The sequence below is a fragment of the Apis cerana genome, linkage group LG8, assembly GCF_029169275.1.
Source record: "Apis cerana isolate GH-2021 linkage group LG8, AcerK_1.0, whole genome shotgun sequence".
Lineage (NCBI taxonomy): Eukaryota > Metazoa > Arthropoda > Insecta > Hymenoptera > Apidae > Apis > Apis cerana.
In genome coordinates, this window is record NC_083859.1 from 3,999,502 (window position 1) to 4,025,315 (window position 25,814).

Genomic DNA, 25,814 nt, shown 5'->3' on the forward strand with positions numbered 1-25,814 from the left:
TTTTATAAAAGATTTTTTTAAATTTGTTACATTTTTAGATTAAATTCTTTAAAGATTGAAATGAAAAATAAAATTTTTTAGATTTTTCAAATTTTTTTAAATACGAATAAATTTGTTATATATAAAAATTACGAATTTGTACTAAACAATTTTCTTTCTCAATCGTGATTTAACGTAGAATATTTTTTACATTCTGTATAGTTTTCACTTTTTATGTAGTTTTACTTTCACAATTATCTTTGAAGTAATAAAAAACGTAAAGTTATTAAATACAAAATTTATTATAGGGATATATATATAGTATAATATACAATATAATTGAATAACTTATGCATTTTTAATCGTTTAATGACTCGTTCGAGCAATTTCTATTTTTCAATATTATATATCCTCTTTGAGAAATGGCATCATAAATTAATGAAACAAGTAAACATGTAAACAAAAAGTAATTTTGTTTCACTCTGCTTCGTTTTGATATTTCTTCCGTTCTCCGCTCTTTCCGTTTGTAAATCTCGTTTTACATTGAAAAATTACATTTCTACTCTTGATCATTAAATAAATATTGGAAATTTATATAACTCGTTAATAAATTTACTCGTCTTATCTAACACGTTTTCAGATGATAAATATAAAGAGATATATTAACGTTCGTTAAAAGAATTAATATTTATAAACTTTTCCAATATCACGAGTGAAAAATCTCTTACTTATATAAACTTAACATAATTACATAAATATTAACGCGATATATCTTTTTCAGAAATTCATCAGGAATATTAGAATTGAACAATTAAAGATTTAAATTTAAATTTAAAAGAAGCTTAATAACAAAAGGAGAAAAAATTACTAGCGCTCGACAAAAGAAAAAAATTACAATCATCGATAAAAATATGTTTTCGACATCTTGGAAAACTGCTGGAATATTCTTTGTTCGCGCCAACAACGACACAGCTAATTTCATTACTAAATTAACGTTTTCAGGAAACGAAATTGTTTCGTTTCAGCTCTTTTCTCATTTTCAAACCCGTTTTCCCGATTACTCGAGACAGAGAAAATTTTTTATGCAAAATTCCAAGCCGTTGCTTGCAATTGACATAACAATTTATTTTGAAAATTCCTGATTCTAAGGTTAAATTTTGTTTTCTCTTTTCCCTTCTTCTTCATGATAATAAATAAATCGGTAATAACATATACGATATTAATGTTAAATGTTAATTCGAAATATATTATTTATTATTATAAAAGAAATTATTTCGCGTTTAAAAAATAATAAACGATATATATTCTTTTATGAAATTATGCGCACGTTTGGCACATTCCTGTATAAATTGCGTGTACGCAATAATTGAAGGTAGAAATCGATGACGTGTGAGGATCTTATCCTATAAAAAAGTAATGAGCAGAAAAAATTTTATTTTTGGTAAGCATTCATTTCAATTTGCGAAACAAGAAGTTTCACAATAAGAAAAAAGGAAGTAAAATATTAAATTTTCTCTCTTTTTCTTTTTCATCCATAATTTAATACTTGCTCACCTTTTCCCATTCGTTCATCTTCGAAATTCTTCATACAATTCTTCTTTTCATATAATTTACAAAATTTATTTATTTTCTCAAATCCTTTATTCTCACATTCATAATTTTCTTTCAGATTGTCTCCATTCACTCGTATCGACAAACTGATAATAACAAATCAACAAAATTATAGTCATACATAATAATACACAAATAACTAGAAAGAAAAAACTAGATAAATAACTAGAAAAACTTGGAACAAAACAAGTGAGAAGAATGAGAAAGAAGAAAATAGAATTGCCAACAAGAATTAAAGCGTAGCAGTCCGCTACGCGATTTAAAGTGTCATTGACTCGATCATGACGAAATCACGATTTTCGTTCACTCGAAATATTGCTGACACACGCGTTGTCGAATCGAATGCGCTGGGTTATTTCACTTTGGTGGCATCGAGTGCACGGCCCATTGCCGAGAACAAACTTTGTCGCGAACGTCTCGTGGCTGTTTCGCCTCGGATTTCCATCGGATGGAAACGACTCGACGAGGAGAGAATCTTTGAGAACGTGAGTACGTACAAGGAATAGTTAAATTGAAACGTGAACGAGAAACGGAGCTTGAAACCGTGGACAAATTTATTTCCTTTTTTTTTTATTTTTCAGTTGAACGTTTATTTTTATTTCTAATTTTTGGAATAGATATCATTGATTTCGATAATGCATAATTTATTTATAAAATTAAATAACACGTACGAGTTTCTTTTTCCAATGAAAATACATTTTGTTCATCTTATCATTTGATTTAAAGCTGCAAAGATTTGGATTTGAATATTTCAACGAATATATTAATCTATTCAATAATAAATTTATCTCGTATCCACGTTCGAGGATCGATCATCACTCGACTTGGGTTCAAACTTTTGATCGTTTCTTTTCCCATCCAGGGAATTTGTCGCCAATTTCTCAGCATGCAAGACACGGTATGCAAGAAGCATTTGGAGGATGCGCCGATATTAAACGACCATTGCAGCGTGAATTTAACTTCCAAATCACCCGGTATTGATTCTTCCGCATCTTCTATCCGCATCTTCCAACAAATATTTTAATTTTTCAGCACACGTGTATCGTTTAATTTCAGATAATTCGACGGAGCACGGAATATCGAAAGTAGGATGGAAAAACAATAAATATTACAGGGCAATACAGACGATCCAAAGCCTGCTCATCGTATTGGTCTTGTGTTTTGCCGCGTTTTTGATATATTCGAGCACGTCAGGTAATGGAAAATATCAATATTTAGTCTAACGGATTAAACTATCCGATTAGACTTTCGAAATTTACAAATGAAAATATGTTATCCGTCAGATCGCACATTCCTCACCCTGGACGAAGCCAATCAACATCTTCAAACCAACAACGAGTCCACAGAGCCTCAAGAGACGGAGAGGAATTTTCGTGATCGAAATCGACAATTCTACAACGAGGAATACAATCGTCTCAGCCCCTCAGAACTGAGAACGATATTACTGTCCACGATGGACCTGGATCGTCGAAAGCGGCGACATCTGGACGCGAATCTCTGTAAACAGAACATGGAGCATTGCAAGATCGTGATGGATTCCATGATGAAGATCGTCAACACTGTGAACAACAGTATGCCGCATCTTCTCGAGTTTCTCAAGAATTTCCCCACGGATAAGGATGCCCCGAAATCGAAACTCGTCGAGTTGGTCGAGTGTCTGCAATGCAAGAACGACTCGATCACGTTCATAGACGAGACAGGACCCGACAATCTGATGAACGAAGCGCGCACGATACACGAGAACCGCGATCAGATCAAGAGCAACGTGGATACCGTTTGCAATTTGTTGGACGAGCCGAATTCGAATCTCGTGGACGTCTCGAAATCTGGAAGAGAGGGTGCGAAAAAATTGGCGAAATGGACTTTTGTCGACAGCTCTGACAGCGGTGACAGGAAAGAGGACTTGGACGAGATGGAGACTACTTCGTGAGTACTGCTACTTAATTTAAATATTGTATGATCGATACGCAGCAGGGATTTAACAGTTAGAAACGTAATAATAATTGGAAATAATTGAAATTATATACGATTAATAACGAGTTATTTAAGCATTAACTTTGTTCGAAAATTTTAACGAATCAAATTCTGGTGTATGGTTCCAAGGAGATCGATCTTTGAATCCACAATTATAAAATATTAAGTTTCCAACGATCTAAGGAAAGAAATTTTCCAATATTCGAATTTAGCTTGGATTACGTACAATTTTCGAAATGTAAGGTAAAAGGAAAGCGAATAAAAATTGTGTCTTGACGAATATTGTTAAATTATGTCTCAGCATGTCACTCCGTATTTAAATGTTGCCGTTTTCAGATCGTGGACGAGCGGCACAATGAAATATGAATCGAAGAACGCGTGGACGGAAGCGGAAAGTGCAGAAACGACGTCGATGGCGGAAGAAACGATCGCGATCGATGACACGAAAGGGATCGCGATTAATGCGAACGTGACGGCCAAACCAGACGATGGGAACGTGACGGAAATCACGATCGAGCAGCTGCATCCTTCGGTGCAACCTTCGATTCAAGGCCACGGCCAGGGGAACGAAACGGAAAGGGAAGGTGAAACCGACTGATAAATTATTAATCGTCAATGTCTAAAATATCGTTTATGTAAATTGAATTAAACTCAGCTTTCGATTTATTCGTTTGCTCATTTTAAATTTTGAACTTTAGAGTATAGAATACTTCTAACAATTTATAAGAATATCCCTTAATTTCTAGATAAATGAATAAGAATCCTTTCTCTCAATTATACATAATCGTATAGAATTACTGAATCAAATTAAACCTTAAGTTTTGCCAGATTTTCAATTAAATCCAAGTTAGAATACCGGAAGAATAAAATTTCTTCCTTCCACCGTATACTCTCCGAATTCTCTGTTCTCAATTCGAGTGTCGATTCCAGGACTCGAAGGATCGAGCCCCCAGATGAAAATGCGCGGTCCCCAAAGCAGAATCGTGACGAAAGAGAACGCGGCATCAATACCGGGCATGATCCCTACAGCGGAAACGATGAAATCCTCCCAGCAGCTGGTACTCACACCGACCATATCCTGGATACCGTATCAGATATGCTTCTTTGGAATGAGCAATCCGACGAAACAATCGGGTGGCGCGGCGCAACAAACGATGTACGGGGCTTCCTCGCCCGCGGAGATTGGATATCCGATTTGGCAACATCGGCAAGGCTACCAGAACACGAATCACGCGCCGAATTACGTGCAAGTGCAGGCGCAATCCGTGCAATTCTTCCCTGGAAATTATGGGCAAAACGGCGGACAAAAGATTGGGCCAACAGGCCCCGCGATCCCGAATTTTCCTATATTCCCCAGACAGCAGAGCTTACCAGGAGGAAATGCGAATTCTAAAATCCCTTATTATTGCACCTTCATCCCCACATTCCAGTTCCCCACTGTTCCTGGAATGAACGAGTATCAGAGGTCGTCCGTTAATTTTAAGAAGGAGGATGATTCGGATAAGGAGGATGGTAAGAAAGCGTCGCAAATGTACGCGTATTATTATAATATTCGAAATATTCGAATTTAGATTTTCTTTCCTCAATCCTAGAAACGCACATTTTTTTCCTCGTATATTTGAAATCTATTCTCAGCAAAGAGTATTCAAGATTTGTAAAAATAAGAAAAGATTTATTTTGGTTTTTCGATAGAAAATCCTGGATCGTGTCCGTTTAATATGATTCGATGCAACGACGAGAAACGATGCATATATAGAACGCAGTGGTGCGACGGATTGGTGGATTGTTACGACGCGAGTGATGAGACCACGTGCTCTTGCAGAGATCGAATTTCGCAAGAACGAATTTGCGATGGTTACTTCGATTGCCCGCAAGGAGAGGACGAATTGGGATGTTTGGGTAAGGATCTTTCAATTTATAAAGCTTCTAGGGAACTCTAGAGCTTGAGTCTAGGGAATTTTCACGATTCTAAAACGTTATTATTTAAAACGTGTATATTTTGCAATTGATATACATATATATATTTAGAAGCTTTAGAATTTTAGGATTTAGGGAAATCCTAGGGAACTCTAGAATTAGAGAACTTAATATTGGGGAATTTTAGAACTTTGAAATGTTATTTGTTCTAAAAGACCTATATTTCGGAATTCTGGATGAAATCTACACTCGTATTTTATATGTATGTGTATATATCTGTACATATATGATATGAAGTTCCTGTTAAGAGTAGATCGTACAGCAGAATTCTGTTTCATCGATAGAGTGCAAGAATTCTATTATTCAACAAGTAAAATTTTATTGAAAACTATGACGTGAAAAAAATGCAACGAATTTAAATACAAATGAGAAATATCTATATAATTATCGAAGCTGGATAAAATATAATTTGAAATATAAAATTAATTCGCAACACAGCGGCACTATGATCGTGCATATTTCACACGAGATGGCATCAGGTATCCTTATCTTCACACTTCATCCGGAACTATTTTATCCATGGAACTACGGACTGCATTCAATGTCGATGCAAAATTCTTTATTATTTTTTTATTCTAACCGAATATTTATCGTGTTCCATAGGTTGTCCAAAGACTTCGTTCAGTTGCAACGATTGGCAAAGACGGTACAGTAACGACAATTGCGTCCCACTTTACCAAAGATGCGACGGAGTGAAGAATTGTGCCAATGGAAAAGATGAAATGGAATGCAATATTCTCACCCCTTCGTTCGTCGAGGGTGAAAATGTAACTCGAATCGAATAAAATCCCTCCTCCACCCCGACCTCCCTTCTTTTAATCCATGAATCTTAATAAAAAATCCTTAATAAACTTTTATTAGGTATTCACGATTGGCTACATCGAAGGATACCTTCACAAGAACTTCAAGGGCCAATGGTATCCCGTGTGTACAGTGGTGAAATCGTGGATCAAGGATGCCTGCATATCCGAAATTGGCCACGACATTAGGTACAATTCCATTTATTCAAAACGAACTCACAATTGAATCCTCTCGAACCCCATTAATCCCCAAAAGGGACGATTCAGGCGAACAGAATCTATTCCCCAGAACGAAATTCAATCAATTCTTCAACATCTACTGTTCTTATTCTTTTTTTCGCAGCGGATATCCAGAGGTAAACATCCATTCGATGCCGCCCAATGCGTATCAGGGCCCTTACATAGCCGAGGTGAACGGCCGGATAAAATTGGTTCCCTCGTGCATGGACACCGCTGTTTTCGTCCGTTGTCCGCGTTTCCCTTGCGGGACGAGCGCGTTTTCCCACGAGGATTCCCTGGAACCGCATGTGTTGGAGAAGGAGGAGCGGGACACGTTCCAGATATTCGACGAGCTCGTGCACAAGAATCGGATGAATTTCGATGAAAACGGGGATAAGGATGACATGGTGGGCTCGCAATTGCGCGTTGTAGGCGGCAGGGCGAGCCAGCCGAAAGCGTGGCCATTCTTGGTCGCCATTTACAAGAACGGTATCTTTTGCTGCGGCGGTGTTATCCTGAACGAAATGTGGATCCTGACCGCTGCTCACTGCCTCGAAGGGTAAGGAATGTATATACATATATATTTTAATAAAATACAGCGAGGTGGATATTTAAAATCATTTCTTCCCCTGTGAATTTTTATATACAAAATATATCTATCATTTCTAAAGATAGTTAAACTTTTGTTGTTCGTGGTAAGAAATTCGGTGGTATAATTAAAATTAATTTTTAAATAATGATGATACAGTTACACGGGCCACTATTTCGAGATCCAGGCAGGAATACTTCGTAGGCATTCTTTCTCGCCTATGTCGCAGATAAGGAGAGCGGGGTACACGGTGATGCATCCACGATACAACGGGAAAGACATGAAGAACGATATCGGTATGATCAAGCTTGACGATCCTCTGCACTTCAATCGATGGATCCGACAAGTTTGCCTTCCTGGTAAGGACATCTTGGGCCCTATGTGGAGAAACAAGCCGGAACCCAATTCCACTTGTATAGCGATTGGCTGGGGAGCTTTGAGGGAGTACGGACCTGATCGTAAGATATTATCCGAAGTTCGATTTAAATATAAATATAAAAATCTAAATTAAACTGGTCGAATTTTTTCTCAGCCGACCACCTGAGAGAAGTAGAAGTGCCTATATTAAAGAATTGCAAATACGAGGTTGATCAGAACGAGGCCGCCATTTGCGCTGGATATCCTCAAGGTGGCCGTGATGCTTGTCAAGGGGACAGTGGTGGTCCCTTGTTGTGCAGGTATTACGTCTATTACTGTTAAATAAAGATCTAGGGATCCCTAGAACATAGGATTGGAACAAATACGAGCGAGAGTGGAGAATTCCGTTTGTTTCCTCGATTTTTATCTATATATTCGCGGTTTATATTTGCAGAAATCCGTACTCGGAATCGCAGTGGTACGTGGCAGGTATAATTAGCCACGGCGAAGGATGCGCTCGACCGAACGAACCGGGCGCCTACACGAGAGTCAGCTATTTCCTGGATTGGATTCAGGAAGAAATTTCCAGTGAGTCATACATCGAAATGAAAATTTTATTTTAAATCTTCCTCCCTTTCTCTGAAACCCTGTGTATTTGTATTTTTCAGATGATCAAGGAATCTTTCCCTTGAGACGAACTCCCTTGAAAAAATGTCCAGGCTTCAGTTGCGAGGGTGGTTTGGGCAAATGTTTGCCGGTGGAGGCCCGTTGCAATCGAGTGATCGATTGTTTGGACGGGGAAGACGAGCTCAATTGCCACCATTATCCAATTTACAGGCAATTAGGCAACGCTAGTTTTGAAACTGTTCCATCTTCCACGATGGAAAGCCCAGACGATCCCACGAAACCTGATGAAATCTCCACATCTGGTATGCGGTTCGAGAAATCGACTCAATAATTCTGAAGCTAACCTAATCGTGACAAGATTCGAATCATTTTCAGCCTCTCCATTATTCGATGACACGAGCTACAAACCTTCGGATAGATCCGAAGGTCGAGCGAACAACGAGTTGGGATTGGAAGGCACGACTTGGACCACTTCTAAGAGATTCGACGACGATCCCAACGCGACTTCCACAACTTCTAGTTCTAGTTATATCGAAAATGCCTCCTCGATAACGTCGACGCGCTTTCCTACTATATTCACTTGTTCAAGGTATTTCAACGTTAATGTGAAAGTTATTAATCGATCGGGCAGATAATGGCGAGTCTTTTCCAATTTTCATGGAAAAATTCAAATGATTCAAGGTTGCTTCAAAGTGTCTCGATCGAGAAAAGATGCGACAGAGTAGTGGATTGCGAGGACAGTACGGACGAGTTGAATTGCACCTGCAAAGATTATTTGCAGAACCTAAGACCGACCGCCATCTGCGACGGTTACGCGGATTGCGATGATCTGACGGATGAACGAGACTGTGGCAAGTATATTTCCCATATATTTTCCAATCGTGTAGGATAAAGTATAATTTTATGGGTAATTTTTACTTATCTCGCAGAGATTTGCGGTAAAAACGAATTTCTCTGCTCTACGAGCAAAACTTGCGTTTCGATGTCGAAGAAATGCGATGGGAAATTCGATTGCGAGTTTAAAGAGGACGAGCTCGATTGCTGTGAGTTGTTTCGATTAATTCGACAATTTCTCACGATACCAATGACTCGATTCGATTTCCTTTTCGTTTTTTAGTCGCGTTCACCGATGGTCATCGCGTGTACTTGGACGCCAATGGACGGCCATTCTTGAACAAAGAGGGAATATTGGCCAGATACGTTAAACAGAGATGGCAACCAGTTTGCCATCGTCCCAAGATCCATAAGAATCAATCGACGGCCAATCTTATTGGACAAAATATGTGCGAGTACTTTGGTTTCGCGTGAGTGTATATTTTTTGATTAAATTCTTAAAATTATTGATCCACAATAAGGTGGTTTCAATAAAAAACCGTGAAGCGATATTAATAAATAAATAATATTAAATTAATATTTAAATTTAATATCGAAACTGTTAACTCTTTTTTTTTAAAGAAACTTTGAATCGTCGGAATCCATCACCGTGAAGAATTCTAAGCTCGAAACGATAGCTTGGCGGAACTTTACGTTTCACCAACAGACCTCCCCAACGACCTCTCTGAACCAAGGAGGAGACTTGGAAACCTGTTTGGGACTTTATATTCGTTGTGCGTCGACTCTGGACGGTAGCGCGCACGCGTATTTAACCAGCGATTCGAGCACCGGAAGGCGAGAGCACCTGTGGCCCTGGCTGGCCGCCATCTTTGTCGACGGACGCTTCCGCTGCGAGGCGCTGCTGTTGGACTCGAACTGGTTACTGTCCGCCACGAAATGTCTGGAGAACGTCAGGTAAATGGAGTCGCCTCGTCCGTAAAGAAAGAAAGGAATAACGGATTCCACTTTTTATTTCGAGAAGAAAGTTTGGAAAATTTGAAATTGGAAGGAAATTTTAACGTGAAATTCGTTTCAATTTGATATGATATACAGTGTTTCGGAGTGTTCGTGATTTATGATTTGAGCGTGTTTCATCGGATATTTGGTTAAATTTTCAGATTGGACTCAAATTATACGACGGCCGTGCTCGGCCACGGTTCGTTATTCCGTCACATAGACGGCCCTCATCAACGGATATCGATCATCGATGAACTCCATCCCGTGAATAACTCTGTCTCCATTCTATTGCACTTGAAGAATCGAGCTCACTTCGGCCGTTATGTGCAACCGTTGTTCCAGGATAAGACGTAAGTGAAATATTTAAATTGAGCAATATTCTTCGCTTCTGTCTATCAATATTTAACCAATGTTTCTAGAATTTATCTACCAGGGACGAACGATACTTGCGTGGCTGTCGGGGTCAACGGAAATTACGAGACTGGATCGGTCTTTTTGAAACCTGTTCTAGAAAATTGCCCAAATTGTCAACGATGCTTCGTTAATCGTTCGAATTCCGAATGTTGGGTAAATTTCAAGATTGTTCAAATTGAAATCTCGAATATTTTATCAATAAATATCTTCATCAAATAATTTCCTGCTTTTCCTCCACAGAGAAACGAAACAAATTGGAGTGGAACGATATTCTGTCGTGGAAGAAAGGGATGGTACCCCGCAGCCGTCTTCGAAGACAACCAAGATTGTAATTTCACGGATTCACAAAGGGTGACAAGTATCGAGTACATAAATCCCTACCTGATGGAGGCAATGGGTATAGATTTACGAAATAATTAAACAATCAAATGATTCCCAATAATTTCACGAATCCTTAAATTACTTAGACGGGTCGAGAAAATCGGTCGAATCGACGTGTGACGGTTTTCGATGCAGCATTGGCAATTGCATCCCCCTGAATCGCGTTTGCGACGGCGTTCCTGATTGTCGGGACCAGGGCGACGAGGAACCGGAATATTGCGCAAGGTTCCAGGAAAATTGCGAGAACGCCGTGGAGGGTTGCAGTGAGTAAACAAAACGCGATCGACATAATAGATCATCGAATATGGAAAATTAGAATCTTACTTAATAATTCGAAGATTGCACGAGGATGGAACTTCGATGCAGGAATGGGAAATGCGTGGACCGAAGCGCGTTTTGCGATCGAAGGAACGATTGTTTCGACGGGTCTGACGAGCCTGAGCTGTGCACCTGCTCGGAATACTTGAAACTTACATCTCCGGAACGAGTGTGCGACGGTGTCCGCCATTGCGTTGACAAAAGCGACGAGTCGCCGGATGCGTGCCCCTGCAGAGATTCGAGTTTCAGATGTAAAACGTAAGAATTCTCTCTATTCTTTCTTTTCTCTCGATACTTTTCGTTTAAAAGTTCATTCCTTCGATAGAACGAACGGAAGAGATATTTGCGTGCCGCAAGATTTCGTTTGCGACGGGGCGAAGGATTGTTCGGGTGGCGAAGACGAAGCGTTATGCAGAATGTTGAAGCCATTCTCGAACGACAGGTGCGTTTCGTATTTTCAATTTTAATATCTTCTTATGAGTTATTGGCCGAAGAATGAGTATCTAAAGAATTTGTTTTCAAATAAAATAACGATGAAAATGTATCGAGGAAAATGTTCAATTTCAGCGATAGTTCGGGAGAAATGATTCGTCGAAGTTACGGTGTCTGGCACACGGAATGTTTCTCGAGCCCCGTTTCGCCCGAATTAGCATCGGATCTGTGCAAATCGATGGGATATTCTTCAGGGGACGTTATTAATGGTGCTGCAGCCACGGACCAACCCACGATCCTCAAGTTGGACAATTTTTACATAACAAAGATAAATGATTGGATATGGTTGTCCCTGATAAGGGGCGACAAGCCGTTGGTAACATTGGAAAAATCGAACGAGACCTGCCATCGCGCGTTTTTAAATTGCGAAAATTAATTCACTTTCATAACAATTCGAAACAATTTTTATAAAATAATTTTGTACGATCTCGTATTATTTATTACTTTTATTTATTGCGTGCCATTTATCGTACTGTTATTTATTGCAGAAATTAAAATAATATTAAATATAGAATAAAGAATAAAGAATATTCGAATCGAAGGAGAATCGAACACGCCCCGTTTCTTCTCCGTAAACAATTAAAATTTTCCACCATTTTTCAAAAATATTACACGTCACATGACCATTATTGACCCACTCGTTCCTCGAAATCTCCTCCAAATCCAAATCCTCGTTTCTCCATATATATTTATACACGCATGTACACGCCTCAATCAAACTTTTCCAGCAAGGATACTCTCGCCATCGTCGTAGATGACCGCACGACGACGATTCTCCATCATCCACCGACCGTAAAGAGCTCGAAATCTGGTCACGGATTACGCAAGCCTCTTCGAGACGAGAGAATTAAAAAAGAAAGAAAAAGAGAGAGAGAAGAAGGAGAAGGAGGAGGATAAAAGTATCGAATCAGGTTGCGGTGTAGGAGGGAGGGTGTGACGGGTGAGAGGGAGGATGGAATGCCACAAATGGGGTCGCAGCCGTTGAAGGTAAACGACTGCGCCCTGGCTGCGAACTGCCTTTGGTGCGCCGGTTATCGGCGGAAAACGCCGATGTCCATTCACATTCTATGGCTGACTAATCCGTACGGTTGTCAGGAACGTGATTCCATACCGTGATTCCTGTCATAGTGATGACGTTCCATCCGTGAGCGCCTGGGTATTGTTGTTCAACCCTTTCACGGATTCGCGCCTCAAGGTTAGAGTAGAACGTCGTCTTAAAGACCGAGAGACGTTTGCGACTGTGGAGGAAATAATGTTGGACACCAGGGAAAAATTGGGGAAAGGTATATGGATATATTCGATTTTGAGAATTGGAAAGTCTGATTAATAAAGAAAAGGATAGACGTTTTAGTAATCTTGTTAAATTGTGTAATTAAGATTTATGTGAACGGAAAATAAGATTATTGGATTGAATGTTTCTGAAAATTATTTCTCTAAGTAAATATTGTTGCAAGGAGCAAATAAAATATTAACTTTTTTAATGATTCGGCTCCTGGAAAATTTTTGCAGATTAACAAAATATTTCCACCCTAAATCATTGGAAATTGTTAATTTCCCTCGAAGAATTAACATGATGCGATATGGTATAATGTTTTTCACTTCAAGGTGCTCCAACCACGACTTTTAGATACTACTTTTACCATGGATATCGCGAAACCGTAAAAAAAAAAAAAAGAAAATCATCCATCACACGGTTCGCAGCAAATTCCAGCAGCAGAGAGATATTAAAAGGAACCTGTTCGCCTCGACATCGCTTAAAATCCCGGCCGTTTATACACATTTATCTACCGATGCGTTTCGAGGGATCGTTCGAGCTTGCAACTTGAATAACAGAGAGTGCAGTGATCTCCGGAATCGCATTACATGCTTCTTGAACGTCGATCGGCGTAAAAAATTAAAAAAAAGAAAGAAAGAAGGGAAAAAGTGGAATGGAAAAATTGTGGAATGGTAATAACTAAAGTAGATTTATAAATACTATAAATAGAATTTTCTTTATCGAATAATTATATCGATACAGGAAAATCCCGCTTACATACAAAATGGCCCCAAAGATTAACAAAGAACGATATCTCTCCTTAATATCTAACCCAACCAATTAATTTTTCTCTCAATTAAGAAACTCTCCTGTCGTGTTAGAAGCGGAGGTGAACGATTCGGAGGAAAGAAAAATTTAAATTTTCGCATCGGGCGCGCAGCGTCCACAAAGATGGCCGCCGGTCAGCTTTTCTTCCGATGGCATTCGTGCAGAGCGCGCGTCGATTATGTAATCAACGTGGCGCGTACTATGAGTACATACATACTGTGTAATTTCATTCCAAGAAGTACCGTTGACTCTGCTCGCTTCACCGCCTAAGGTGCTTCGTTTCCTTCTGCGACCATTCCCGCTCCGAGGACCCGATCTTTTTTTCTTTTTTCCCCTCCCTTCCCCTATTTTCCCCTCGAGTTTTCTAATTGTAAAAAGGGGGTTCTGGCAAGCCGAGAGGAAACGGATGATTGATCGAAATGACTGTGACGACAGTTGTTGGTTATCCTTAATCACCTGTAACGCGTCTGTTTTCTTTTTATTTCTGTTTCTTAGAATTTTATCGTTCCTCGCAGACACTGTGTAATAATTTCTGCGTGGATGTTTATCTTTATCGAAACGGATACATCGAACGTTGAATTATTAAACGATTACGAAATTAAAGTTCAAATACGCAAAGTTAATTTTTTCCTCCTTTTTCCTATAAGTATAAATAAATATTCGAGGAAAAATCAGCGATGACTGTTTAAATGGGACAATTTTCTCTCGAGGATTCTTTTTTCTTTTCTTCTTTTTTTGCATAAAAGAATAGATTGCGAATATAATTTATGAAAAACTTTTATTTTAAATATCTCATTTCTTTATTATTCGATTCATTTAAATGCCCATTGGACACTTGCGTTTTAATTTGACCGTGAAGACAAAGAAAAGAAACAAAGAAATTGGTCCTCTCTTAACTTTAATTTATCCTCGCATCCACTCAAAATCCACTCAATCTTAAAACTCGCTTTAATTTCCATGAATAAACAACATAGCCGACAACACGGTTCAAGATAAATTACGCGAAAACTTTTTCCCCGCTCGACCACTTCCTTGCAACGTAATCCATCTCGAGTTCTTTTTCGCGATTTTCCACGGTGGATCTCGTTTATTAAAATGCAACAATTTCCTCCTTCCCTGAAACAATTAACCGTGTTCCGTGTATCGAATCACTGTGCAATTCATCTTCAAGAATCGAAAGATCCTTGGCCGAAGAGAGAGATTATCTCTTTCGTGGAAATTCGAATCGAATGAAGACGTAGCTCAATGAATTTACGCGCAACAGCTATGATTAATCGCATCCTACGCGGATTTTTGTTCGAGAAGCGGCTGCTTTCACTTGAACGTCGCCAATACTAAAGTCCGCCTGTCTTTGATTCTTAATGGAAAATCGTGGAGGATCGACTTGTTGGAATCTTTCTCGAGAATCGATCCGTGAGAAAGTTGAAATAAAATTTTCAACAATTAAGAGAAGAATACTCCTACGTACGTAAATCGATACAATTTCACGCGTTTGTAAACATCGTGATGGATAACAGTTTAAACGTTTCAGCAACAAGTATTTATAATCCCAAGAAACAAAGTTGGAACGATAAAGCTCGATGAGAAATGCCGTCCACGTGAAAAGCTGGCTTACCTATATCCATGGAGCACGTGAAATCGTTGACGACGCGTGAAGGCAGCGCGCCTCGGCTGGGAGCAGTCAGGCACCGATACCGTTACACTTGGCAGCTTCCTGCCACTACGGCGGCCTCCATCGTCCCTGCTCGCCTCCTCTCCTCTGCATACTTGCGCCTCGACAACCTTTTCGGTATCGTCATTGTCACCTACTGTCCACCGGCGCATGCGCACAGCTATGCACCACGATACTACGATACGATCACGAATCGATGGAATTCGAGGAGGATCGGTTCTTGTATTCGAGGGATTCTTTTCTCTTCTTCTCGAGTAATACGTAAGGTTTGTATGTGCGCAATATACATTGGTATTTTTGTTTACGAATCAGTATATTTCTTCACTTGAGTTATTTTTTCTTTTGATAAATATTTGCACGGTGGTGATTATCTTTCATTTTGTTGCCTTTCATGGAGACAATTATCGAGAATGGATTTTACCGTCGAGAGCAATATTCTCTTGATGATGATGACGATTTCTCGAGAAGGGAGATGGATTTTTATTTGACCTGGAAGGTCTCTAATCTCGTTTTTTGTTTCGTTAATGCGTAATATTGAGGTGTGGCTTGTGATGCTTAGATTATTATACGCGTAATAATAAAGGTTATAATATTTGTAATATTCGTGTAATATGTAGAGGAGGTGTATAATTATTTCTATCTCGATTAAACGAAATCTGTTGTTGTCGTTAATCGTTTAAAAATTGATATTGTTGATATTGGGTCGAAGAGGTTAATAAGAGGGCTATTGTTTGTTGAAACAATTTGTAATTATCCATTTTTCAAAAAATTTAAATTAAAATGTTATTTACCAGAGATGTAAGATCGAGGGGATGAATGGTTTTTGATAAAATTTTCTTTTTCAACTCAATAATTTATATTTTCGTTTCTCTTTCTCTCGCGAAATTGTATGTTATTTATTTATATGAATTTTAAATTTATATAATTAATTAATTTGCGAGTCTATTACATGCACGGATAATGATTTTTCTTTTTATTTGTATGTTCATAGTATAATTATGAATAATCATGGACTATTACAGTTACCATGCCTTGATTTAATTTGATTAGCATTAATTAATTCAAATTTTCTTTTTCCTCTTTTTCTTTTTTTGCTTTCTTCTAATAATCATAATTCATATCTAATTTGTATGCAAATACTTTATGACTTTATGATCATAAGAGGCTGTTCATATGCAAATATTCGAAATAAGAATAACATTTAATAGACGTTTATTTTGAAATATCTTGCTACATTATTGAAAAATTGTTGAAAAAGATTGAATCGTGGGATTCAATCGTTTCGTATCATCACTAAAATTCCCGAAACTGATTGTTCGATTCGAAAATCTTGACTTATCTCGACTTTACCACTGATTTTTCGATTGATTATTCTCCTTCTCCTTTCACTCGACGAAAATCGAAACGAAAAGTCACAAATGCAGTGCACGAGAGATCATTAATATAAGTCTCGATAACGATTTCCATAAAAACGAAGTAGAAAATCAAGATCGAAAATATCACGAACGTAATAGATAAACGTAAAGATGCGCAGAATCTCTGTTGACTACCACGAAGGAATGAAGGAAGCATGCAAGGGATGACGTCAACCAAACCTCCACTTTTAGAAGACACTGTGTAATCGGTGTAATTTAAAAGCTAACTCGCGTAGGCCAGCCTATGGAATGCGATTTTACTTTTTCTTCTTCTTCTTTTTTCGAAAAACCTCCTTCGAAAACGAATCGATACAGCGCAATAGTGGCACAGTTCGACTGGAAAATTGGTTTATGGGTAAAGAAATTCATAAGACGCGCAAGATCGTGCGTATCTTGCAAATGAAGCTTCTGCCTTTAATAATACAGTCTACGGTAAATGGATATGCATTCCGTGTAACGCGACAGACACAGTTTTCTACGATTTGCTTTGTGCAAACGTCCGAACATATTATCATATTTTCTCTTAATCAGAGACACCGACTTTGTGTTTCAATAGGGATGAAATTTTCTGTATATGCTGACCTTGTTTCCCTTCTCTGCAGGATTGAATAATTCCTAGAGAAGGCTTGGTTTCTTTTTTTCCAATTCAACGGATCAATTAATATCAGCTTCGATAAAGGATTGGTAAGGATTCTCCAATATTGAAAACCCGTTCCATTTTACTAAAGAAAAAAGAAAAAAAGAAGTCTTTAAAGAAACCAAAGCCAATCGAAATTCGACCACTTTTCAAACTTTTCAAAATTACCGAAGCTGACAATTTAAAAAAGAAAAGAGTCGAGAATGCATGTTTCGTCTGGGAAAATCCTCTTCTTTCCGAAGAAACAAATCCTCCTATCGAATTCTTGATTGAAAATCGTGGATCGAGCAAGGAAAATTTCTCGGACACGAATTCGTATTGCAAGGCGACACACGATTAGGCAGTTTTGGCAGGACGTCGACCCGATGCGAGAAACCGTTCGAAACGCGTTGTCCGGCTGACGTGTACAAGTGTATCGCACGTACAAGTGTATTGGTGCGTGTGCAACAGGCTTTCCATAAGGTTGTGTGAGAGAGCGGCTCCTCCAGCTGTCTCTCTTCCCTCGTCTCGCCGCACGTTCGTGTCCTACAAAACTCCTGGCAAATTAACGTCAGGGCATTTACCACGACCTCTTTATCCCTCCATGGTGTAGTACGTATAAATGTGCTCGTTCCAAGGAATGCCGAATCGTCGAATTATTCGGGGAAATTCATTCGTGAATCCGTGAAACGGATAGTTTTCCAAGAGGTTTTTTATCATTTGAAAATTTTGTTAGAGTTGAAGAAGAAATATTTGGAGGGAGTATGACGGTAATGAGAAAGGAAATGTTGATTCGATTTATTGGATAGTTTAATGATGGATAAGCATCTTAAATTTTATGAATTTAATTTAGTTTTTTTGGGAAAAAGACTGTGCTAGTTTTTCAACGAAGAAGAAGAATTCCTCGAACGGTTTCAAGTGCACGTGTTCGACTCTCGAGTGGGATTGGTTTCAAAGGTGTCAAGGTCACGTTCGATTTTTTTAAATTTCTCGCAAATTTGAAATATAAACGAGTCGCTTTATAAATATTCTCATTAATACACCGTTGTATAATTAGAAATATCTATAAAGAAGAATTTATCCTCATTAAAATCATTACTTCTTGTCTTAATTTAAGCAAATATTGTTACAGTGATGTCTCTGATTAAATAGAACAAATATCGATATTTCAAACAAGATAAATAATCGTGACCCAAACAAATCGAGTGTTCTCGAGTGACTTTAATTACCAGAAAATTCGTTAAGGATATGCATTTTCTAATCTCTACTCCTGTTTTTGCCATAATCATTATACGTAAAATCAATTATACGTACTTCTGCCCCAGATCGTTTCAATAATCTTTTTCTTTTTCAACGAGATCTCTCTCGAATTTCAATCATTTCGACTCCATTTACAATTCCTTAATTAATAAAACTGAATACGAACGAAAATCGTTATATTACTTGTCATTAATTATACAACGATTAATTCGAGTCTAATCCATCGAATTATCCATGGCATTAAACGACGCTGGTAATTTCGAAGAGGAGAAAAAATACATGAAATGCAGCAACTGGAGAGATTTCCATATGGCGTATGGCGTGTGATTCGAGGAATTTAATAACGGTTATCGGTTATATTGTATCCAGTCTCGATCACGATTCAGCAAGGAAGTGGACCAAACGAACTGGCTAGCCACCAGAGTATTATACCACGATATTTCCGGAAAACGGTGTTCTCTTACTCCTTGAACTACTTTACAATTCAACCATAAATACTGTAATACCATATTCGCTTGATTTTTCCTCATCCAAACCGTGATCTCCTCCCTCGCAAGTATAAATTTGATTTCTTGATCACGACTGCTTCGTTGGAGACAATTGTACAAGGAAATTCTGGGAGATGAAAAATGTCGGAACAGAGCTCGTCGATCAAAATTCCATCGCGAATCGGAAGTCTTGGGTCAACGTCCCGAAATCTATTCGTTGTTGCCGCAATACGACACGAAGCAGAGGCGATGAATTATTAATGATACGTAATGTAAGACAATTACTTGGAAAGAAAGATCCACGCGTTGCAGGATAGCAGGGGAATGCTATGGAGGAGAGCATTTTTAACTTACGACTTTTGATCGAAGAATGGAAAGGATCTTTAACGGGTTGTGCAGTTAAGATAGTTAATCTAGGAATAATTAATTTATGGAAACGAATAGAAAGACAAGAGAATCAGACGAGTGAGAATTAATATAGGAAGAGGATTTTCAGGATTAATAGAAAAGAATGTTCAAATTTTGGTGATTGAAATGGGGAAACATTAAAATTTGAGATTTTTCAAAAATTCAACTTTCCAACGAAGAAATACTCGAATTTACTCGTGTTTTTTAAGAATTAACCGCGAATTAAACACTTTCTAACGAGCGTTTCCAACAGGATTGTCATTATCGAACGAAATTCGTAACTTTTCGAATTGTCCCATGGCGAAACAATGATTTAGAAAGTGTAACGAGATTCGTTTGAACGGAAATCGCGGTAGGAAGGTAAACAGCTTTTCCCAATCACCATATAAATATCCCTGCAGCTGCGGTTTCTCGTTGCAGTTTTAGTTTGATAAAATCTCTTATTTATATCCGCTATCGAACATTCTAATCCAAACTTGTTACTGATGTTATCGCAGAATTATTCAGAATATTGCATACAATCAATACAATTTTTAATCCTCTCCTTTTCCTCCTCTTTGCGTTCGGTGCATCGACTCAGAAATAAATAAATAAATCATATAAAATAGGACGTTGCTCGAAAGAAATTATACATTGAAAATTACTTCCCGTCGAATTATCTCCGATTTTCCCCGTTGAAATAAGAAATAAGTTATAACCCAAGAAAATTAAATATAGAAAAAAAGTTACGCAGCACGAAAATATACTAATAGCGAATCAATCCGATTAATTGCACGATGCGTCTCTCTAATCCAAAAAGGGAAGAGATCTCTTCCATTAACGTTTTCTAAACCAAAGAAATTCTTCTTCCACGAACGTAACATATATCTTTCTTCGTTTTCGCAAATATCCTCGAGATATACAATGGAACAATGGCGGAATGAAGACGGATGAGTCACGGGTTTTTATTTAAATCCTCGTCGAGATGACTCGATGAACATTCGACTCGACGTAATCTCTCTTCGATAACCGCGAAGGAGGATCGTTTCTCCTCCGTCAGTTTCCAGTTTTTCGAAGTTGGACCTCTTTTGCTCTCTCTGACGGCCGATTCGATGGTGTGCAGCTGCGAAGAAAGTTGGGAAAGTGCGTAATCGTTCGAGATCCCTTTGGCGATCGAACGAGAGCACAGAGACCGGCCAAGTTTTTTTTTTTTAACAGCTTTCAGGGGAAATGAAAATCCTGCGTGACCACTCTTGCGCCTCGCCATTTCTTGCGCCCTTCATCCTTTCCTGATCTAGACAGCCGTTTCGATTCTCCGTTAAAAAAAAAATCCATCGAAATTAATTTATTTCGCGAGGAAAAATTGATTATCAAGGTTGAACTTGTTAATTTTAAAAAATGAGAATAATTTATATATATATTTCTTACATTTATTTTCAAAGCAGATAGCGTAAAAACCGGTCGAATCTGATTTCTGAGATTCCACTTTTTTTAAGCTTAAGTTAAGTTTTTTTTAAGTTTTCGAGAAAAGTCGGTGTGCAGAATTTCAATTCAATTCCCATCCTCGAAACTTATCCAATTTTTCCCGATCAAAGTGAGAAAGAAAGGAAGGCGAAGAAGCGTGACACCGGCCAGCCAATTTGCCGTTGCTTGAAATTTTTCTGGCTTGCTAGGCAGCCTAAGAACGATGATTCCGTTTTATTTATAAACGGCAGGACACGGTGATTCGCGTGCGCGCAACGAGCTGCCGGGTTGAACGCCTCCTGAGTGCAACAGACCCGATAAAACGGTAACAGACCGATGCCCTCTCTTTCTCTGTCGCAAAATTGTTCGACATTCCATCTGGAATCATCCCAGTGAATGGAGAGCTCGGGCCAAGACCGATCGCGTTGCGCAATCTTGGAAAAAAGTATCGTGATTGACGTGTGAAAGATTGGAAAAGTATTCGATCGACCCAACGATGATTTCATCGAGGCTAAGAGTAATCCCAAAGTCGTTTGAGAAAACATCTTATTCAAGAGTTGTAACTTAAGAGGAATACAGTGACGAAGGATGGTTACGCGATATCAATCGTGCATCATATCCGTCAAACGATCGTGTTAATAATCTCGATTCGATAAATTTATATTGTTCTCATCGGAGAGGAGAGAAATATTGCTTGCTATTCCCAAAAAGATACATGCTCGACCAGTTCACCTCGATCTCGAATTAATATATCGACGCCACAAAAATCCCTCCATGGACACTCGTCTGAAAAAAATACAACGGTAACGATTTAACTGGAACAACGCGATCTCCCGAAGGTTAAATCGACTACTCTATGAGAAAGCGTTACTCATATCGTGATTAAAATTTTATCTTTATTTAAGAAAGAAAGAAAGTGAAGATTTACTCGAGTTCGATTGTAATTTCATTATTCCATACAGAGAAAGTAAAAAGCACGTTTTGCCGAATTTTGCTTATTATTATTCTCCTCCGCTCGATCAATAAACGATTTCAAATAATTTAAATAATTTAAATCCCGATAGAAAAATTTTCTTAATGCCAAAGTTTGCCGAAGGCGCGCTTTCTTTCTAAATAATTTCGATCGCACGCGTCGGTCGTTTAACGATCGTTCAAAAAATCGGCTACCCGTTATGCAATTAGCCTTGGCGGATGCGTTTCTCTCGATGATGTTCTCGGATGCGTTCGAGGGGGGATAGCCAGAGCTATCCTGTTAAGCCAGAAATTAATCTGGCCGGGTTAAAGTTGCGCACGAGCCTCCCGCCTCCGGCTATTTATGACGTCGCCTCTACGTGCAACGACGATCGCTATTCGCATAGGCGAAACCGTATATCACCAACCTGTCTTTCGTCCTGTCACGTTCAATCCATCTCGAAGAGAATATGGACGACGAAAAATTGAACGTGGCATCGAACAGTTAGCCCGAACATTTCTCGAAATCTGAGTCGAGGAGGGACGAGAGGAAATTATCGAGATTCGCAGGGTTGTTAATCACGCGACCACGCGTCGAACTCGCCCAACGATCTCTCTTATGCGAGCGTCCAAGTCTCCGAAACAAATCTCTTATCGTAGCAACATTTAACGTTTCGGTTGATCTTACGAGAAAATAAGATATAACGATTTTCGCCGATCGAATCAGTTTATCAATTTACGAGTATCAAGAATAAAAGAAAAAGAAAAAGACGGAAAGGATAACTCGTTTATCTTAATCTCCTCCAAACCGACTCTTCGACACGAGAATCTTCACACGATTAAAAATAAATTATTCTTTGGATTCCTTACAAAATTTTCTTTCTCTCCGCCCATAATCGTTTCTCCATGGAAAAATCCCGCAGAAAGCCAGCTGAAGCCCAAACGGACACCTTCCTTCCTCCTTTATTATTGAGAGAGCGAGGAGGATCCGCGATGCGAGACCAGCGTAGGAAACGCGCATCAGAGGCGCAACCCTGCACAATTTCATCGTTGATAAACAAACAAGGAGGTGAGCGGAGCTCGGCCGTCTCCGTTGACGCCACGAGTCAACCCGAGTCCGCTTCTCCTCCACCTTCTCCGACTCGCCTACGTCTGCTTCCTTCCCTCTCTCTCTCCCTCTCCCTCTCTCTTCTTCCCTCTCCTCGTTCCGCCTATCGGCATGTCTTCTCGAGGAGAGAAGCCTCTTACTCAGGTAACTCGCGCCGTTCACCTGGAGAGAGAGAGAGCCGGGCTCCTCAGTCTCGAACCGGTGGGCCGGAGGGAAGGAGCTCCGTGACCCTGAATCCAATCCGTTCGTCTATTACGATTTCATCCATTATTATCCGTTATCTCTTTTCCCTCCCTTCGTCGGGCCGAAGCTCGATCCTTGCCTGCATCGCGTGTCGTTTCGCGCATCCTCCGATTTTTCTTCGCTTTTCTCCCTTTTCCTCCCCCCTTTCCCCCCTTTTTTTCTTTCTGCGCCCGCGCGCGCGCGCGCTCGGACTTGTGGCATTAGGAGGTTTGGTTTGCAACAGCGTGGACTCGAGGCTCGGGCCGTTTTGTGCAGTGAATTCGTCGCCGACTCGCGCGGAGACCTTTTCTGTGCCGTGTACATGTACCCAGGACAGGGATCGCGGCGTGGAACGTAGGAGAGCAACAAACAAAGTAAGTTTTGGATAATGCGAAGGCGGTTTGAGGAGGTTGTTCAGGGATTCGGTGAGAATTTTCTTTTTCGCACACGTATCTCTCTCTCTCTCTCTCTCTCGCTCTGGAAGGAGGGATTATGGAGGATTGATCGGCTCGAATGATGTTTGGAATTTTTTATTGACAGTTCGAGAGGGTTCGTGGAACGAAAGTTTGAAACTCGTTTGAGAATCTAATTCAATTCGTTGCGATTAAGGTTTGGTCGAGTTTGAAATTCAGCCTGGGCTCTCTTTTTTAACGCCTATTTATTCGAGGATCGTTAAGTCGATTTCGATGGATAATTCTCGTTAGATTAGAGCACGGAGAGTAAAGTGGTTAGGCTTGGGCGAGTTAGATAGACGCTAATGGTATACAGTTTCTAACTAGTCCCGATTGTGCCGCAATATGGTTCGTTCTGGATGGATGTTGGAGGAGAAACACGGGAGTGAGGATGTTTATGGTGTTGGTTAAATTAAGGCGAGTAAGTGGAGTACGGGTTTGATGTCTTGATGATACGAAATTCCAAGCGCAGATAGAAACGAATACGGTTCGAAATTAATTTTTAAATACAATTTTTTCGATTCGAACGAAAGTCTCTTGGAAAATTTTTTCACGATAATTGAAAATTATAATTACAACAAAAATTTCTTTGTAACAAAAGATATTTTTATGCACGGGAATAAAAGATTGTAACTTTCAAGAGTAACGAGAATGAAATAATTAACAGGTGGAGAGAAATAACAATCGCATTAAAATTTTTAATGCGAAAGAATAATATCTTGACTCGAGAGTTTTTTCAAACTTGGAAAGATTATCTCGAATTAAAATTAATACAACTCTTCTAAATTCTCGAGAACGTAAAAAAAAAAAAAGAAATGAAAATTTTTCCGAATAATTTCGTTGTTTCTCTTTCGCGAGAAAAAGAGGAAGAAGGAAAAAAGAGAAAAATTCCAAGACACGATAATACAGTTTTCAAGGGCAAAAATTTCAAGGATTTCTTTTTCAACGTCGTGAAAAAAAGAAAGATTAGTTTCTCTGGTAAATTGGATGGCGATAAAAAAAGGAAGAAACATTTTCAGACGACTCTTTTTGTTCTATTTCGAGCGTTTGAGCGTAGAGAATGGGGAACGGTATCCTCTTCTCCTTCTTTCTGCTTCTTTCTGCGCGATTTTCGTTCTGCCCAGTGAACTGTCGCATACATCGACGCGTGGCTACGTAAAATGTGGAAACGGAAGCCTGGAGTTGGAGATTACATCTCCCGTGATGCTGCTTGCGTTTTCCATTTTTTCCTCGTTGCGGACTTTTATTTAAAACAATTTTCCGTAAAACGAAACAGAGGAGGAAAAATATTAGAATCTATCCTTTCCTAATAATTTTCGGGAAATACGAACGAGGAAGTTGAATAAATTGAATCTCTTAACAATAATTCACTTTATGTTAAAATTTGGAAGAGAAATATAATTCGTTTCAATTTCGAGCGAGATGTTTCAATTACATTGAAAGATCAGCGATTGGAATTCCTTCTGAAATACTTCCTCGATAGATTTCCTCGAAACAAAGAGAACAATTGCAGCCACAATTTTCGTCCTTAAGAGGAAGTTCCGTGGCAAGAACGTAAAACACGCGCCGTAAAATTCGCGAGCTAAAAGTCGCGCAAGAATGGCGGAGGTGAATTGATGGAAGAGAAAGCTTCGTTCCCTGGACGACGAAATCCGAGAGTAGTCGCGGAGGCTCCACGTTCCTTGACCACGTGAATCGGCTATCCAATACCGCAATAAAGGCTGTATAAAAATTAAGAAAATCGCCTACAATTTGCTTAATAGAAAAAGAGAGGAGGGAGGGAAAAAAAAAAAAAGAAGAAAAGTAAAGAAAAGAAATCTCCTGCACTCCGAATGGAAAGGTTATTCGAGCCGTTTCTTCGTAATTTGCATTCCTCCGCTTCCTCTTGTTCTTTTTTACTTTGTACTAAAAAGTTACTACGCTATTACTTGTATTCCAGTAATTCTAGCAATTTCGATAGATCAATTTATATTGGTCGAAATATAAAACTCGAATTTTTAAAGTACGAAACGATTTACCCCTTATTCGTTTCGAGTAATTTAAACATTTTTGACAGTTCGCTTTCTCTTCAAAATGTCTGATAAAACGCATCGTCTAGAAATTTCCTATTTTTATACCTCAATTGACA

General features: G+C 39.0%; 3 protein-coding genes across 5 annotated transcripts in view; 2 read left to right on the forward strand and 1 right to left on the reverse strand.

The window, feature by feature from the left end:
• The window catches only part of LOC107995285 (neutral ceramidase), a 99,422-nt gene that overhangs the window by 30,788 nt on the left and 42,820 nt on the right, over positions 1-25,814 (reverse strand). The window lies entirely within an intron of this gene.
• On the forward strand, positions 1,666-12,115 carry LOC107995261 (serine protease nudel). 2 transcript variants are annotated; one of them, XM_017052646.3, is made up of 26 exons: positions 1,937-2,075; positions 2,453-2,564; positions 2,647-2,784; positions 2,874-3,516; positions 3,901-4,148; positions 4,495-5,076; positions 5,257-5,463; positions 6,145-6,308; positions 6,403-6,530; positions 6,685-7,119; positions 7,309-7,607; positions 7,682-7,826; positions 7,961-8,094; positions 8,175-8,435; positions 8,509-8,722; positions 8,815-8,984; positions 9,063-9,176; positions 9,251-9,437; positions 9,589-9,921; positions 10,125-10,313; positions 10,383-10,530; positions 10,618-10,774; positions 10,845-11,021; positions 11,097-11,334; positions 11,402-11,518; positions 11,644-12,115. In XM_017052646.3, the coding sequence occupies exons 2-26, from the start codon at positions 2,477-2,479 to the stop codon at positions 11,942-11,944; spliced, it is 5,817 nt and encodes a 1,938-aa protein (XP_016908135.3). In that variant the 5' UTR covers positions 1,937-2,075; positions 2,453-2,476; the 3' UTR covers positions 11,945-12,115. The 2 variants fall into 2 exon arrangements, 1 of the variants encoding a protein (XP_016908135.3); XR_009830842.1 differs by lacking the exons at positions 10,383-10,530; positions 10,618-10,774; positions 10,845-11,021; ... (1 more) ...; positions 11,402-11,518; positions 11,644-12,115 and having other exon boundaries at positions 1,666-2,075; positions 9,589-10,026; positions 10,125-10,263.
• Positions 23,165-25,814, forward strand: part of LOC107995284 (sushi, von Willebrand factor type A, EGF and pentraxin domain-containing protein 1) — a 38,012-nt gene continuing 35,362 nt past the window's right edge. For both annotated transcript variants that reach the window (XM_062078168.1, XM_062078169.1), the window contains exon 1: positions 23,165-23,608. The gene's annotated coding sequence lies outside the window, so the exon portion shown is untranslated. The remainder of the gene's footprint in view (positions 23,609-25,814) is intronic.

Excerpts from the sequence above, each read along its gene's own strand:
- LOC107995261 (XM_017052646.3), top strand. The coding sequence starts at position 2,477 with ATGCAAGACACGGTATGCAAGAAGCATTTGGAGGATGCGCCGATATTA. Across the intron at positions 4,149-4,494 it reads GAACGAAACGGAAAGGGAAG|GACTCGAAGGATCGAGCCCC; the intron begins GTGAAACCGACT and ends TGTCGATTCCAG. Across the intron at positions 5,077-5,256 it reads TGATTCGGATAAGGAGGATG|AAAATCCTGGATCGTGTCCG; the intron begins GTAAGAAAGCGT and ends GTTTTTCGATAG.